Source organism: Phacochoerus africanus, chromosome 3, assembly GCF_016906955.1.
Source record: "Phacochoerus africanus isolate WHEZ1 chromosome 3, ROS_Pafr_v1, whole genome shotgun sequence".
NCBI classification, from domain to species: Eukaryota; Metazoa; Chordata; class Mammalia; order Artiodactyla; family Suidae; genus Phacochoerus; species Phacochoerus africanus.
The window spans coordinates 113674257-113688765 of NC_062546.1; the positions used below are offsets into that span (position 1 = coordinate 113674257).

General features: G+C 41.6%; 2 protein-coding genes and 1 long non-coding RNA gene across 5 annotated transcripts in view; 1 reads left to right on the forward strand and 2 right to left on the reverse strand.

Moving 5' to 3' along the window:
• The window catches only part of DDHD2 (DDHD domain containing 2), a 36690-nt gene extending 36437 nt beyond the window's left edge, over positions 1–253 (reverse strand). For 2 of the 3 annotated variants that reach the window (XM_047772466.1, XM_047772465.1), the window contains exon 1: positions 1–252. The gene's annotated coding sequence lies outside the window, so the exon portion shown is untranslated. The other variant, XM_047772467.1, reaches the window with a different exon arrangement.
• Positions 219–13953, forward strand: LOC125123151 (uncharacterized). The gene is made up of 3 exons (XR_007133990.1): positions 219–406; positions 2377–2551; positions 13892–13953. It is a non-coding gene; the product is annotated as an uncharacterized LOC125123151 (long non-coding RNA).
• BAG4 (BAG cochaperone 4) overlaps positions 12954–14509 on the reverse strand; it is a 42123-nt gene continuing 40567 nt past the window's right edge. Inside the window, exon 5 of the mRNA XM_047772474.1 lies at positions 12954–14347. Coding sequence (XP_047628430.1) covers positions 13862–14347 — 486 coding nt within the window. The 3' untranslated portion in view covers positions 12954–13861. The remainder of the gene's footprint in view (positions 14348–14509) is intronic.

Below are 14509 nucleotides of genomic sequence, written 5' to 3' on the forward strand. Positions count from 1 at the left end.
CTAACAGCTCCGCAGCCTTTCACTCTTTCCAGCCCTCGCCGAAGGGGGCAGGACATGTCCCCGCGGAGGCCTTCCCCCGAGCCCGGGCGGGGCGGGGCGGAGCCTGCGGCCCCGCCGGGCTCGCGCCCAACTCTGAGCTCCACCGCGCTCCCAGCGTGCGAGCAGGAGCAGGGCTACTAAAAGCAAAGGTGAAGTGACGTGTAGCTCCCAATCGAGGCGGCGGCGGGTGAGGCGTGGAGGCCCGCAGGGGAACTGGCGGGAAGTGTCGCGAGAGGTGGAGGGAATCGCGCGAGATCTGGTCCTCCTAGAGTGCAGGCGGCCGGAGCACTGGGCACGCGGGTGGTGCGTGCAGCGTGCCCTCCACCTGCAGCCAATGCACGGGAACTCCGCGAGGACGGAGGTCTTGGTAAGGCAGGGATGGGGAATGAGACTTATAGGTGGGGAGCATAATTTCGATGAAGGCAAGCTTCTTCAAGATGACCAGCCCAGCCTCCTCACCTAGTAGATGAGGAAACAGACCTCCTGACTCTGTGGTACCCTGGCTAACCCTACTAATGGGCGGGATAGTGCGAGGACACGGGGATGTCACAACCCCTGATGAAAAGTAGGCCGGGGCGCTAGCAACAGCTCCATCCTGCCAGACCTCCACTTCAGGGTGCTGAGGACATTGGCATTTGCAAAGAAAAAGTGTCTTGTCTCTGGGGCTTTGCCCCTTCCCCTTTGCATTTATTAAGATTTAGAGGCTGCCAAAAAGATTTATCTCTGGAAGATGTAGCGGTGAGCTTGGCAGGATTTAAAAGCCGCAAGGGCGGTTTAGGAGGAAATACTTTTGTCCAAATAAGATAACTGGGGAGTTCCCGTAGTGGCTCAGCGGTTAACGAACCTGACTAGGATCCATGAGGATGCGGTTTCGATCAGTGGGCTCGCTCAGTGGGTTAAGGATCCCGCGTTGGGGTGAGCTGTGGTGTAGGTCACAGACTCTGCTGGGATCCTGCGTTGTTGTGGCTGTGGCGTAGGCCGGCAGCTGTAGCTCGTATTAGAGCCCTAGCCTGGGAACTTCCATATGTCACGGGTGCCACCCTAAGAAGAAAAAAAGAAATAACATAACTGAAGAGTTTAAATGAATTTCCTGATTGGTAGACCTGCCCAGCTCTCCTGAGTATACAGTTTTCTGGAAGGCCTCAATTCCTTTAGGGCATGCAATAAAATACTTCCCTATTTTCTAACTATATTACAGGGCGGGGTTCAGGGAATGCTGAAAATGGAAGTTTTATTTCCGCAAAAGCTGAGAAAAAGGAAACTAAAAGAAGGAATTTTTCTAACACCTTAATTCTCTCACCGTTCAAAAACCACACACAGGAGATCCTGTCGTGGTGCAGCAGAAACGAATCTGACTAGGAACCATGGGGTTGCAGGTTCGATCCCTGGCCTCGCTCAGTGGGTTAAGGATCCGGCGTTGCCATGAGCTGTGGTGTAGGTCACAGACTCGGCTTGGATCTGGCGTTGCTGTGGCCGTGGTGTAGGCTGGCAGCAACAGCTCTGATTAGACCCCTAGCCTGGGAACCTCCATATGCCGAAGGTGTGGCCCTAGAAAAGGCAAAAAGACAAAAAATAAAATAAAAATAAAAACCACACACAATTACCCACAAGTGTATATAGGCCTTCTGAAATTTATAACACCTGAACAGATCCTGTTTTCTCCAGGAGGATGAAGGAAGCCAGGGCTGTGTCTCAGTCTCTAGGCATCTGTTTCAGATGCCTTGCTAATATAACTAAAAATGGTAGCCAGCTTTTACTGAGCTCTTACTATATTCTAGATACAACTGTAAACATTTTACAAGTAAAAATCCTATTTAAGCCTCACAGCAACCTGGTAGGTTATCCCTGTTTGCAGAGGTAGAGGTGCAAGTAAGCAGGACCCCATGAGGCCTTCCCAGAGTGGACCCCCCGCTCATGTCCTTCACCTGCATTTTTATGCATAGAAAGACTTCAAAGAATCAATTTAGGGAGTTCTCGTTGTGGCTCAGTGGGTTACGAACCCTAATAGTATCCATGAGGATGCAGGTTCAATCCCTGGCCTCGTTCAGTGCATTAAGGATCTGACGTTGCCCTGAGCTGTGGTGTAGGCTGGCAGATGCCCCTCCAATTATACCCCTAGCCTGGGAACTTCCATACGTTGCAGGTGCGGCCATAAAAAGAAAAATAAATAAATTTAATCAGAGAAGTGAAAAAGAAAATACAGAGAAAAAGGAAAACAGTCAAGAGTGACAGAATAGTAATAGTTTAGCCATTCAACCAAGTCAAGGGTCTTTGGTTAATTCTTCTTCAAAGACTATAGATAATATTCTGAGCCATGTCCTTGGAGCTGTTTTGCAGGTGCTGAAGCCCCCACCTTCTGCAGGTGGAAGAAGTCAACTGTATGCTGCCCACAAGCAGGTGGATCCCAGACTGGCTGGAACCGGAAGGTTGATGATGCTGACTCCCAATGACCTCACCACCAACCAATCAGAAAAATATTCATGAGCTGATGATGCCCTGCTTCTCAAACACTGTAAGACTCCTCACTACCTCTTCTAAGGAGGGGGGCAGAATCCTGGAGGCACTAGCCTGCTGGGTTCCCCTCTTTGCCTGGCAATTAGAGCTACTTTTTCTGTTTCCTCCAACTATGTCTCCACATTTCTATTTGGCTTCTGCGTATAGAGGCAGCCGAGATTTCGGCAACAGAGGGACTCACCCAAAGCCATACATACTAGCAAGTGATGGAGCCAGTATTATAAACATCTGGTCTGTTTTTAGGGGCTGCACCCAAGTACCTTACCTAAAATAGTTAAGTGCTAGAACTGAACTTGAATTTAGGTCCATACTCCAAAGCCATGTTGCAGCCTTTAAAAAAAAAATTTTTTTTGTCTCAGGATCCTTCATACTTTAATTATGGAGAATCCTAAGGAGTGTTGATTACGTAGATTGTATCTATCGCTATTCACTGTACTAGATGTTAAAACTGAGAAATTTAAATATTTAATTCATTTAAAAATAAGAAAAAGCCATTCCATGTATATAAACATTTTTATGGAAAAAGAATTCTTTTCCAAAATAATTTTTTTGAAAATCAAAAATGACATTGTATTACATTTTTGTACATTTATTTAATGACATGTTAATAGAAAACCGTTTTGGTTCTCATATTTGCTTTTTCATTCAATCTGTTACAATTTTAGTTTTCGTTGAAGTAAATGAAGAAAATCCAACTATGTAGTTGGAGAGGGAAGGGGTCTCTTAATAGCCTTCTCAGATAAATGTGGATATTCTTTTTAATACTATGTTAAAATTCAACAAATGGTAGCTTCTTAAAAGTTAGTTACAATGTGGAATCTGAAAACGTATTAGTGAATGTACTCTGATATATTAAAACCCATTGGTCTGTCCTGCACTTTGGATGGGTCTTTTATCCATGCATGGCTTATGATATCATGCATTAGTCATTTGAAAAATATTAGTGCACTGAGCTATGCAGTCTTTCAGATGTTAACATGTGTGTGTGTGTGTATATATATATATAAACACACCCATCTATATGTAAAATTACCACCCATCTCATTAGAAAAGTCTTTTAAGGAGTCCCCATTGCAGCTCAACGGAAATGAATCCGACCAGGAACCATGAGGTTGCAGGTTCAATCCCTGGCCTTGATCAGTGGGTTAAGGATCTGGGGTTACCGTGAGCTGTGGTATCGGTTGCAGACGCAGCTCGGATCTGGCATTGCTGTGGCTGTGGCATAGGCCAGCAGCAACAGCTCCAATTAGACCCTTAGCCTAGGAACCTCCATATGCTGCAGGTGCGGCCCTCAAAAGACAAAAGGCAAAAAAAAAAAAAAAGTCTTTTAAGTATTGGGAAGCTGTCAAGCTCATAGATATGTTTTCCAAAATTCTTTTCTCTTTAAAAGTGTAAATTGGCAACAAATACTGTCAGTTGTTTTGCTTGACATGATAGGTTCATTTTTTGTTTGTTTGTTTTGTCTTTTTAGGGCTGTACCAGCCGCACATGGAGGTTCCCAGGCTAGGGGTCAAACCGGAGCTGCAGCTGCCGGCCCACGCCAGAGCCACAGTAACTTGGAATCCAAGCCATGTCTGCGACCTACACCACAGCTCACGGCAACGCCATATCATTAACCCACTAAGCAAGGCTAGGGATCGAACCTGTGTCCTCATGGATGCTAGTCAGATTCGTTTCCACTGAGCCACGAGGGGAACTCCTCACTTTGTTTTGAAGAGAAGTTCTGCTGGGTACCTAAATCTGAATAGCTATAGTTTTTCATTTGTACTTTCAAAAAAATGATGTTCAATGAAAAAAGCTACCAAGTCAATAATGTTAGGTGCTTTCTCCTCAAGAAACCAGGTGTAATACTGTGATTTACAGGAAAAATATATATTTGATCATTCAGATGAATATATATTCATCCACAAGTCCTAGCTCACAAAACCTTTGGAATTTTCTTAACTATAAAAGCAATAGGTATTATTCGGTGTCTTGTCCTCGGTTCCTGAAAATGCTTCAAGGAAAGTGACTCTTGGATCCCACAAAGGATTGGGGGCTGCTTGCCAGGAGAACCAGCCATGTGATTAGATGGGGGAACTTCCATCCCAACCCCCAACCTCTGGGGAGGGCAGAGGTGCTGGAGGTTGAACCAACTGCCAGTGGCTTAATAAGGCATGCCTATGTAATGAAGCCTCTTTAAAAACACAAAGGAGGAGTTCCTGTTGTGGCTCAATGGTTAATGAATCTAACTAGGAACCACAAGGTTGCAGGTTCAATCCCTGGCCTTACTCAGTGGGTTAAGGATCCGGCTTTGCTGTGAGCTGTGGTGTAGGTTGCATTCGAGGCTCGGATCCCGCGTTGCTATGGCCTTGGTGTAGGCTGGCGGCTACAACTCCGATTAGACCCCTAGCCTGGGAACCTCCATATGCCGTGAGTGCAGCTCCCGAAAAAGGCAAAAAGACAAAACAAAAACAAAAACCTCCGCAAAGGAGGAGTTCCCACTGTGGCACCAAGGGATGGGCAGCGTCTTGGGAACACTGGGACTGGGAACACTGGGATGCAGGTTTGATCCCTAGCCCAGCTCAGTGGGTTAAGGATCCAATGTTGCCCACTCTGCGGCTTAGGTCAAGGCAGCTGCTTGGGTCTGATCCCTGCAACTCCATATGCCAAGGGGCAGCCAAAAAAAGAAAAAAAAAAGTGCAAAGGACAGGGTTCAGAGAGCTTCCAGGTTAGGGAACACAGGAAGACTGGGAAAGTGGTGTCCCTGGAAAGGGCACTGGAAGCCCCACTCCCTTCCCCCAGGCCCTGCCCTACTTAGCTCTTCACCTGGCTGCTCTGTAACCTTTAATAGCCTTTTATAATTAACTGTTAATCTAATAAATAAATGGCTTTTCCTGGGTTCTGTAAGCCGTTCTAGCAAATTAATGGAAGCCCAGGAGGAAGAAGCTAGAGAACCTCTGACTTATAGCCAGTCAGTCAGAAGGACAGGTAACGACCCAGGTGTGTGACTATCATCTAAAGTGGAGCCCTTTACCTGTGGAATCTGATTCTGTCTCCAGGTAGACAGTGTCAGACTGAGTTGAATTCTTGGACACGCTGCTGGTTGCATGTTGGTGTGGGGAGGCCAAAACACACACATTGGAATCGGGTCCAGGAACCCATTTTCACCAGCATACTTCAACCCTCAGAATTGTTTTTGTGCATACTAACCATTTTGTCACATATAATGTGAAAGAGGTGTGAATTCAAGGATTAAGAGTTAATAGGATTTGGAGTTTCTATTGTGGCTCAGCAGGTTAAGAATCCAGTTAAGGAGTTCCCGTCGTGGCGCAGTGGTTAACGAATCCGACTAGGAACCATGAGGTTGCGGGTTCGGTCCCTGCCCTTGCTCAGTGGGTTAACGATCCGGCGTTGCCGTGAGCTGTGGTGTAGGTTGCAGATGCAGCTCAGATCTGATATTGCTGTTGCTGTGGCATAGGCCAGGGGCTACAACTCCAATTCAACCCCTAGCCTGGGAACCTCTACATGCCCCTCCACAAAAGATGTGATGACTAAATGGGATCCTGGAAGAGGAAAACAGTGTGTTAGGTAAAAATAAAGGAAATCTGAATAAAGTATGTACTTTCAGTCAATAAGAATCTATCAGTATCAATCCATTAACTGTGACAAATGTACAACACTCATTTAAGGCATCAATAACAGGGTGTGGGTTATGTGGGAATTCTTAGTATTACAATTTTCTGTAAATCTAAATTATTCTAAAATATGAAGTTTATTAAAATAAATCCCGTTAGAGAATGGGCAAAAGACATGCACAGACATCTCACAGAGAATTTACAGATAGAAAATAAGCACATGAAAAGATGTTCAACATCATTAACCACTAAGGAAATGCAAATTAAAGCACAATGGGATACCACTACATACCATCAAAATGGTTAAAATAAAAAATACTGGGAGTTCCCGTCGTGGCGCAGTGGTTAACGAATCCGACTAGGAACCATGAGGTTGCGGGTTCGGTCCCTGCCCTTGCTCAGTGGGTTAATGATCCGGCGTTGCCGTGAGCTGTGGTGTAGGTTGCAGACGCGGCTCGGATCCCGCGTTGCTGTGGCTCTAGTGTAGGCCAGTGGCTACAGCTCCGATTCGACCCCTGGCCTGGGAACCTCCATATGCCGTGGGAGCGGCCCAAGAAATAGCAAAAAAAGACCAAAAAAATATATATATATATTAAAAATAAATAAAATAAATAAATAAATAAAAAATACTAGAGTTCCCTGGTGGCTCAGTGGGTTAAGGATTTGGCATTGTCACTGCTGATTTGATCCTAGCCTAAGAATTTCTGCATGCCTTGGCCAAAAAAAAAGTTTAAGAAAGTGACAACACCAAATACTAGCAAGGGTGTAAGAAAACTCATACTTTACTAGTGGGAATGTAAAATGCTAAGTCTCTCTAGGAAAGTTTGGTAGTTTCCTAAAAAATTAAACATGGCAAGTATCATATGATCCAGAACTGCACTCCTGGGCATTTATCCCAAAGAAATGAAAACTATGTCCACACAAAAACATGTACATGAATGTACTTAGCAGCTTTATTTATAATAGCCCCAAACTAGAAACAACCCAGATATCCTTCAACAGGTGAATGTTTGAACAAACCATGGTACATCCATATCATAGACTACTATTTAGCAATAAAAAAGAGCTACTGATACAGGAAACAATTTGGATGAATGTTGAGAGAATTAGGCTGAGTGGGAAAAAAGCCAATCTCTAGTGGTTACATACTGTACAATTTTATTTATATAACATTCTCAAAATGACAAAGTTTAGAAAAGGAGAACAGATTAGTGGTCGCCAGGGGTTTAGTCTGGTGGGAAAGGAGAAGCAGACGTGGCTGTGAAAAGTCAACAGGAGGAAGAGTTGTGGTGATGGAACTGCTCTTTATCTTGGCTGTATTGATGTCAATCCTGGTTGTGACATTGCAGTAAAGTTTGGCAAGATGTTACCACTCGAGGAAACTGGGTGAAGGGTACAGGAAAGCTCCGTGATATTTCATAAAACTGCATGTGAATTTACAATGATCTCAAAATATAACTTTAATTAAAAAATACAATATAGTTGGCACTCCTATCCATGGGTTCCACATCCACAGGTTCAAGCAAAATTTGAAAAGAAAAAATAAAAACTTCAGAAAGTTCCAAAATGCAAAACTGAATTTGCTCCACACCCAGCAACTATTTACATAGCATTTACATTTTATTTGCAACTATTTACATAGCAATTTACATTGTATTAGGTATTACAACTAATCTAGAGATGACTTAAAGTATAGGGAGGATGTGCATAGGTTATCTGCAAACAATACACCACTTCATATAAAGGACTTGAGCATCCACAGGTTTTGGTACCCATGGGGGATCCTAGAACCAATCCCCCACAGAGACTGTAGGCTGTTTACTCCTGGTTATTTTGAATTTCAGGAAAGCAGTCATTTTTAGTAGCATTATGTCCCATGCAATATTTGGAACATATTGATACTAAAACCTGATTTGTTGTCTATCTGAAATTTAAATGTAACCGAGAGTCCTATATTTTCTCTGGCAGTACTACCCTTGGTATTAGTTTACCAGGATAAAATATACATACTGCAAAATAAAAGAACATTTAAGGGTTGGCTAAGAGAAGATGTGTTCTGATCTCAGAAATCCCTAAATTCTCCCTTCTCAGCAGCTCACATCTCCTCTGCCTCACATTTTATTACAACAAATGTGCTACTGCCCACCAATCCTGGTGAGGAAACTACACAGAGTACAAAACCCTCCTGTCTTCACAGGGGAGTAAAAATTATCCAGATAATCCTCCCCAATTTCAACTTAAACTAGCCCCTCCAAGAAAGATTATGAAAAAATAATAAACAGAATAGTCAGGAAGCATTTTATAGAAGCAGTTTGGGAGCTCCTGTACAATAATACCATAAAAAACACAACCAAGAACAAACAGACATCTGAAAAAATATCTCTAACATGACTGAGATCAAAAAAAAGAAAGGAAAGAACAACTTTGGAGGCAATCCATTACTGAAGAAAAAAAATTATCACAAATATCCTCAAAGATATAAGATGCTAAAACCACAAACAAGAGCAGAGTCTCACAGAAAACACAGAGAACAACAAAAATCCTAGAAATTAAAAGAGAAATGTAAAATTCAATGAAGAACTGGAAGATCTAGATGAGTAAATCTCCCACAAAGTTCAACAAAAAGGCAAAAAATAAAGGTGAAAAAATACGTATATCAAAGACTCAGTCTAAAATGTCTATAACAGAAACAGCAGGAACTCTAGAAAGATGTAATAGAGATTAGGTAGCCGAGGGGGAAAACAAACAAATGAAACCAAGAAAATGTTAAAGGACTTAAGGGAAGGAGTTTCCACAATAAATGTGCCCAGAAAAATGAACAAAAACAGATGCACACCATCATTATCCTGAAAGGAAATTTTAGAACAGAGAGGACAAAAATATCCTACAAGCTTCCAAGAAGAAAAATCAAGTAATAAAGGATCATGAAAACTTTCAAATACGCAAGATGTAAAAAAGTGATTTCCTATGCACCCTTTTCCAGGAAGCTACTGGAGAACATGCTCTACCAAAATGAGGGAATAAACTAAGAAAGAGAAGGACGGAAGAATCCAACAAAAGAGGCGGAAAGAACCCCTGGAATGAAAGTCCACACCACGCCAGGATCTAACTTGCTCTCCAGTCAGAAGGCGCCAGGACAGCTTCCTCAGGAGTCTCAGCATCTCAAGAGAAGATTCAGACAAATGATGGAGGGTGTGAGGTCAAGTGAGTCATGAGTACATAAGCAAATACAATACATAAGACAAATGATTCCCTCCAGGGAGAACCAGGAGTTGTTCACGAAGAGAAAGTAACCACAGTCTACCGCATGACTGAGCTCTGGTCAGCATTTACATGGTCTAGTCACTGACAACAGAATTACCATATAACTGGATGGAGAAACTGGAGGGGTGAGGGCTGGTAGAGGCAGAGAAACAGAACTAATCTTCCTCCTCTACAACAGAAAATCAGCAGAAATGAGCTAAAATTGATAAATCAAGAAGAAGCAATACAATTACGTTATTTTGAAAAATAGAGATAATTTTTTTTTAATTCAACTTGAAAGGGGTTACTTTTGTAGAAGGAAAAATGGGAGTGGAACAGAAACATGCTCCTTTTTGTAGAACTGACTCTTTAAATTCCTCAGTTCCAGAGAATTGAGTCTCTAAACCTGTAACTTTTTTAAAAAGATGAAATACTTCAGGAGTTCCTGTCATGGCTCAGTGGTTAACGAACCCGACTAGTAACCATGAGGTTGCGGGTTTGATCCCTGGCCTCGCTCAGTGGGTTGGGGATCCAGCGTTGCCGTGAGCTGTGGTGTAGGTGGAAGACATGGCTCGGATCCCGAGTTGCTGTGGCTCTGGCATAGGCTGGCGGCTACACCTCTGATTAGACCACTAGCCTGGGAACATCCATATGCCGCGGGTGCAGCCCTAGAAAAGGCAAAAAAAGAAAAAGAAAAACTTCAGTCATCAAGTTTCTATCCCCCCTCAAACTTTTTTAATGCCAATTTAATCTACACTCTTCAACTTTAAAACAAAAAGAACTGCCTACTTCTAAAGGTATTATATTAACCAACTAAAGAACCGTTTTCAAAACCCTATTTTTATTTCTTTTTAGGGCCACACCCAAGGGATATGGAAGTTCCCTGGCTAGGGGTTGAATTGGAGCAGGAGCTGCCGGCCTAAGCCACAGCAGCAGCTACAGCAATGCCAGGTCCAAGCCACATCTGTGATCTACACCACAGCTTGTGGCAGCGCCAGATCCTTAACTGACTGAGCCAGACATTGAACCCTCATCCTCATGGATACTAGTAGGTTCTTAAGCCGCTGAGTAACAACAGGAACTCCCAACCCTATTTTTAAAAGCATTTAAAAGAATTCTCCACCAACAATGTAGCAATCAGCATAGCCCATTCTGCTGATACTTCATTAGAACTTATTTGTCTCAGTATTTATATTGGCATTTATATTTGGAACAATATTGAACTATAAAGAAAACTCAGTTGTGTCTAACATGCCAGATCTAGATAATCGTATTTACAATTTTGACAAAAATTATCCCCAAAGTAATATAAATGTAGACACTTTTTAAAAGTCCGGATGTGAAATATCAAAACATTTTATGGGAGCTTCCTGGTGGCCTAGCGAATTAAGGATCCAGCGTTATCACTGCTGTGGCACGGGTTTACTCCCTGGCCAGGAACATCTATGTGCCATGGGCATGGCCAAAATAATAATAACAATAATAATAATAATAATAATAATAATTTTTTAATTCAGTCTGGAGTCGATACTGTCAAAAACAACCAAATCCACCAAAAAAAAAAAAAAAACTATTTTCCTTTTTAAGTTCACTATTTTTTTCTGGAACAGGCTGCCAATTTAGTTTTTCTTTCCTTGATATTAGCATCTGGAATCATTTTAACATGGTTTATACCTTTAAGTTCTAAGTTTGTACTTATCCTGAATGTCTTACTATAATTAAAAATATAAACCCAGAAGCAACAGCCCTTCCTCACAGAAGTCCAATGAATAAATGTAGAAGGAATGAGAGAAAGAGAAAGCCACCACAGGAACACCACAGTAGTAACTGACACCAGCAAGGTCTGCCAGTGGATAGAAAAATGAGTGGGTAAGTTTAAGCACAAACAGGACATTTGCATAGCTCGAATTATCTCCGGCAAACACTCAGTCATTACAAAGGAAAACACAGCAAGTTTACAACCAAGAGGCCTAGGAGACACCACCTTAGGTGATGTTAAGGTAAACAACACCAATAGTTCATTACCACATCAGGTGTCATGACACAATGTCACACTTTGAAGCCATGACAGTGGAATGCAAGACAGGGTCCTAGACTGGATCCCCAGACAGTGAAAGGACCTTAGTGAAAAGATTACGAAAATCTCTACTTTCAAAACTCTCTAGTTAATAGCATTGTATCAAGGCAACTTTCTTAACTTGGCAAACGTTCTACAATTATGTAAGATGTTAATATAAGGGGATGGTGACTGAAGGGTATAAACGAACTGTTTTTACAACACTTCAGTTAAAATTCTCAAAATTTAAAACATAACTGTTAAAAATTTAAAACATACATATATATGAATATATGTGTCTAACATATGTTATTTAGACTTCATGGAAAATAACGTTAAGACTCCAGGGAAACTGGTATCTGGGGCACTCAGTCAAAGAGCAGTCTTCTCTCCTGAATTAGTCACTGTCTCACTGGTTGCTAACTTAGTTTTAAGGTTCTTCCCCTTCCAAATATTTAGTTTCAAGTACTTTTAAATTTTCATAGAAAAGCTTACTTTTAAACATTCCTCTATTAGGCCAAAATTTAAAATCCTAGAATAAAACTGTCACCACGGAGTTCCCATCGTGGTGCAGCGGAAACAAATCTGACTAGGAACCATGAAGCTGCAGGTTCGATCTATGGCCTCGATCAGTGGATTAAGGATCTGGCGTTGCCGCGAGCTGACACAGCTTGGATCTGGTGTGGCTGTGGCTGTGGCTGTGGCTGGCAGCAACAGCTCCGATTAGACCCCTAGCCTGGGAACTTCCATATGCCACAGGAGTGGCCCTAAAAGGACAAAAACAAACAAACAAACAAACAAAAAAACTGTCACCAAATTATCTCATAAAATCACTTCTACCAACCACATGACCCGACCATTTCTTTTCATCATATAATATGATTGTATTGGTGTTGTTTATAAGGAGAGGGAAGGGCTAATAGATTTATTTTATTAATAGGCCTGGCAGTGAAGAAAAAAAAATTATCAGTTGGCTATCTTATTAAGAAATAACAGTTTTTGCAATAATAGATATTGTGTACTGGAACCCACTTCAGATGTAAAAAGCAACTTACCTAAGTCACTTCTATGTGGTAGCATAGGGCTACCAAAGCAAACCCAGCTAAGATCTTTCATTATCCCTTCCTTAAATGACTCTAATGTGACTGTTATTAGCGGTGGTAAACATCTTTAAAAAAAAAAAAAAAAAAAAAAAACAGGCAATACTGTCTATGCAATTTATTCCAAGGGAATAAAGATAAACATCAAGTCTACCTTTCAAAAGCTGAACATAATTTCTCACTCTAGCTATGGCTGCTGATTCATTCCCTGAGCTTGAATCCTCTTTTACCCACATTGTTTCTTACTATAAACTGAGCTGAAATCTGCCCATAGGGGTCCTGATGGTGAAGTTAATATTCTAGATGGAGAAGAGCATTCCCAAACGGTTGTATTTATTACTTTTGCAATTATTATTTCTACTTGCTATGGCATTTAATTTTTCATTTGTATTTAGCACGTTGCTCCATATGGAAACAGCTATAGTAAAAAGATGGGGGGTGGGGTGGAGTTTAAAGTGGATCTTCATCCAATACCATTAAAAAAGCAAAAAAGAAAATGGCCACATTTTCATTTCTATACCCATGCCATTTTAACCAAATTAACCTTCCAAAAATAACATGAAAAGCAGAAGTGGTAAAACTCTAACCTAATGATCTATACAAAAAAGGAGTCACTCTACCTCAGGAACTCACTACACACTGCAATATACTCAAGTGGTGAAAAGATAAAAATTCAACCAGAACTGCCATACTCTCTGGCTGTCAATACAGTCTCCTGAGTAATTATATTAAACATACTACTACAAAATGTACCAAGTAGTAGAGAATAGTACTATATTTGTGAACTGCAAGTAACAAAACAAAACAGAGATCCAAGAAAGCTAAAGTCCAAGCTGTAATTTACACGTAAAGTGTATGTTGAAAGCCGTCACGATGTACAAAAATGTGACAAGTAGTCCAGACGTTTAAAAAAAAAACAGAGCTTGTTTGTCTCAGATAGTATCCAGTCTTATCTGGTAGGTTTCTGATAAGCCTGTTACATAAAGTGTATTTCCCTCCTGCTGATAAGAAGCAGCTTGCAGATACCCATACATTTCTTAAGGGGTGAATCTACTTGACAATATTGATAATGCCATAGTTTCCTATTACATTCATTGGTCTGAAAATTGAAAACAACCCATAATCCAACTTTTCTTCCAAGTCCTTTACCAGTTTTTCAAGTTTTATAGCAAACGAAATTGGAATGTATTGCTTCTTGTCATCAACAGGCATTTCAAAACGAGGGTAATTAACCAAAATCAAGAGTTCTTTGGTCAAGTTAGTAACAGGCTTCCCCTTTGTTCTAAATCCCTTCATAATCCTTTTTTTTCCAATTTTTCCAGTATGGCCTGGATTTTACAAACAGCCTCTTTCCTGGCCTGCCGGACAGTGTCCTGGCCCCCAGTTTCAACTGAATCCAGTTCTAAAAGTTCCTTGGTTAGCATTTCCTCCAGAAGCCAGTATGCTTTGTCTGTCTTTTTTCCTACGAACTCTTCTACTTCTTGCTCAAGATATTGGACCTTCTCCAACACATGTATGATTTTTTTAATACTTGGGGGAGTCCCTTCATCTGAAGATAAACACTCGTCAGGAAGATTATTACTCGGATCTTGATTGCTGGGATGTTCATTGCTGGCATGACCGTACAGCTGAGGCTCGGCACTGTACTGGACTTGGGAATCCAAAAGCTCTGAATCATCACTGTTCATTGTTCCCGAGGACTCGTACTGATGGACACTGCAAGGAAAGCTGTGCCGGCTCATGCCTTGATCTGATTGGCTATAGGGGTATGAGGAATCCTTGGAGCAGAGGAGCAAAGAGGGGAAAAAAGCTGTTTTAATGGGAATCTATCATATTTGTTAGCCCACATCTTTTACCTGACCAGCGAGGTAGATGAAAAGATTACCCACCAATAAAACTCTTAAGCCCTCCTTAATCATTTCGAGAAAAACACAGCCCTA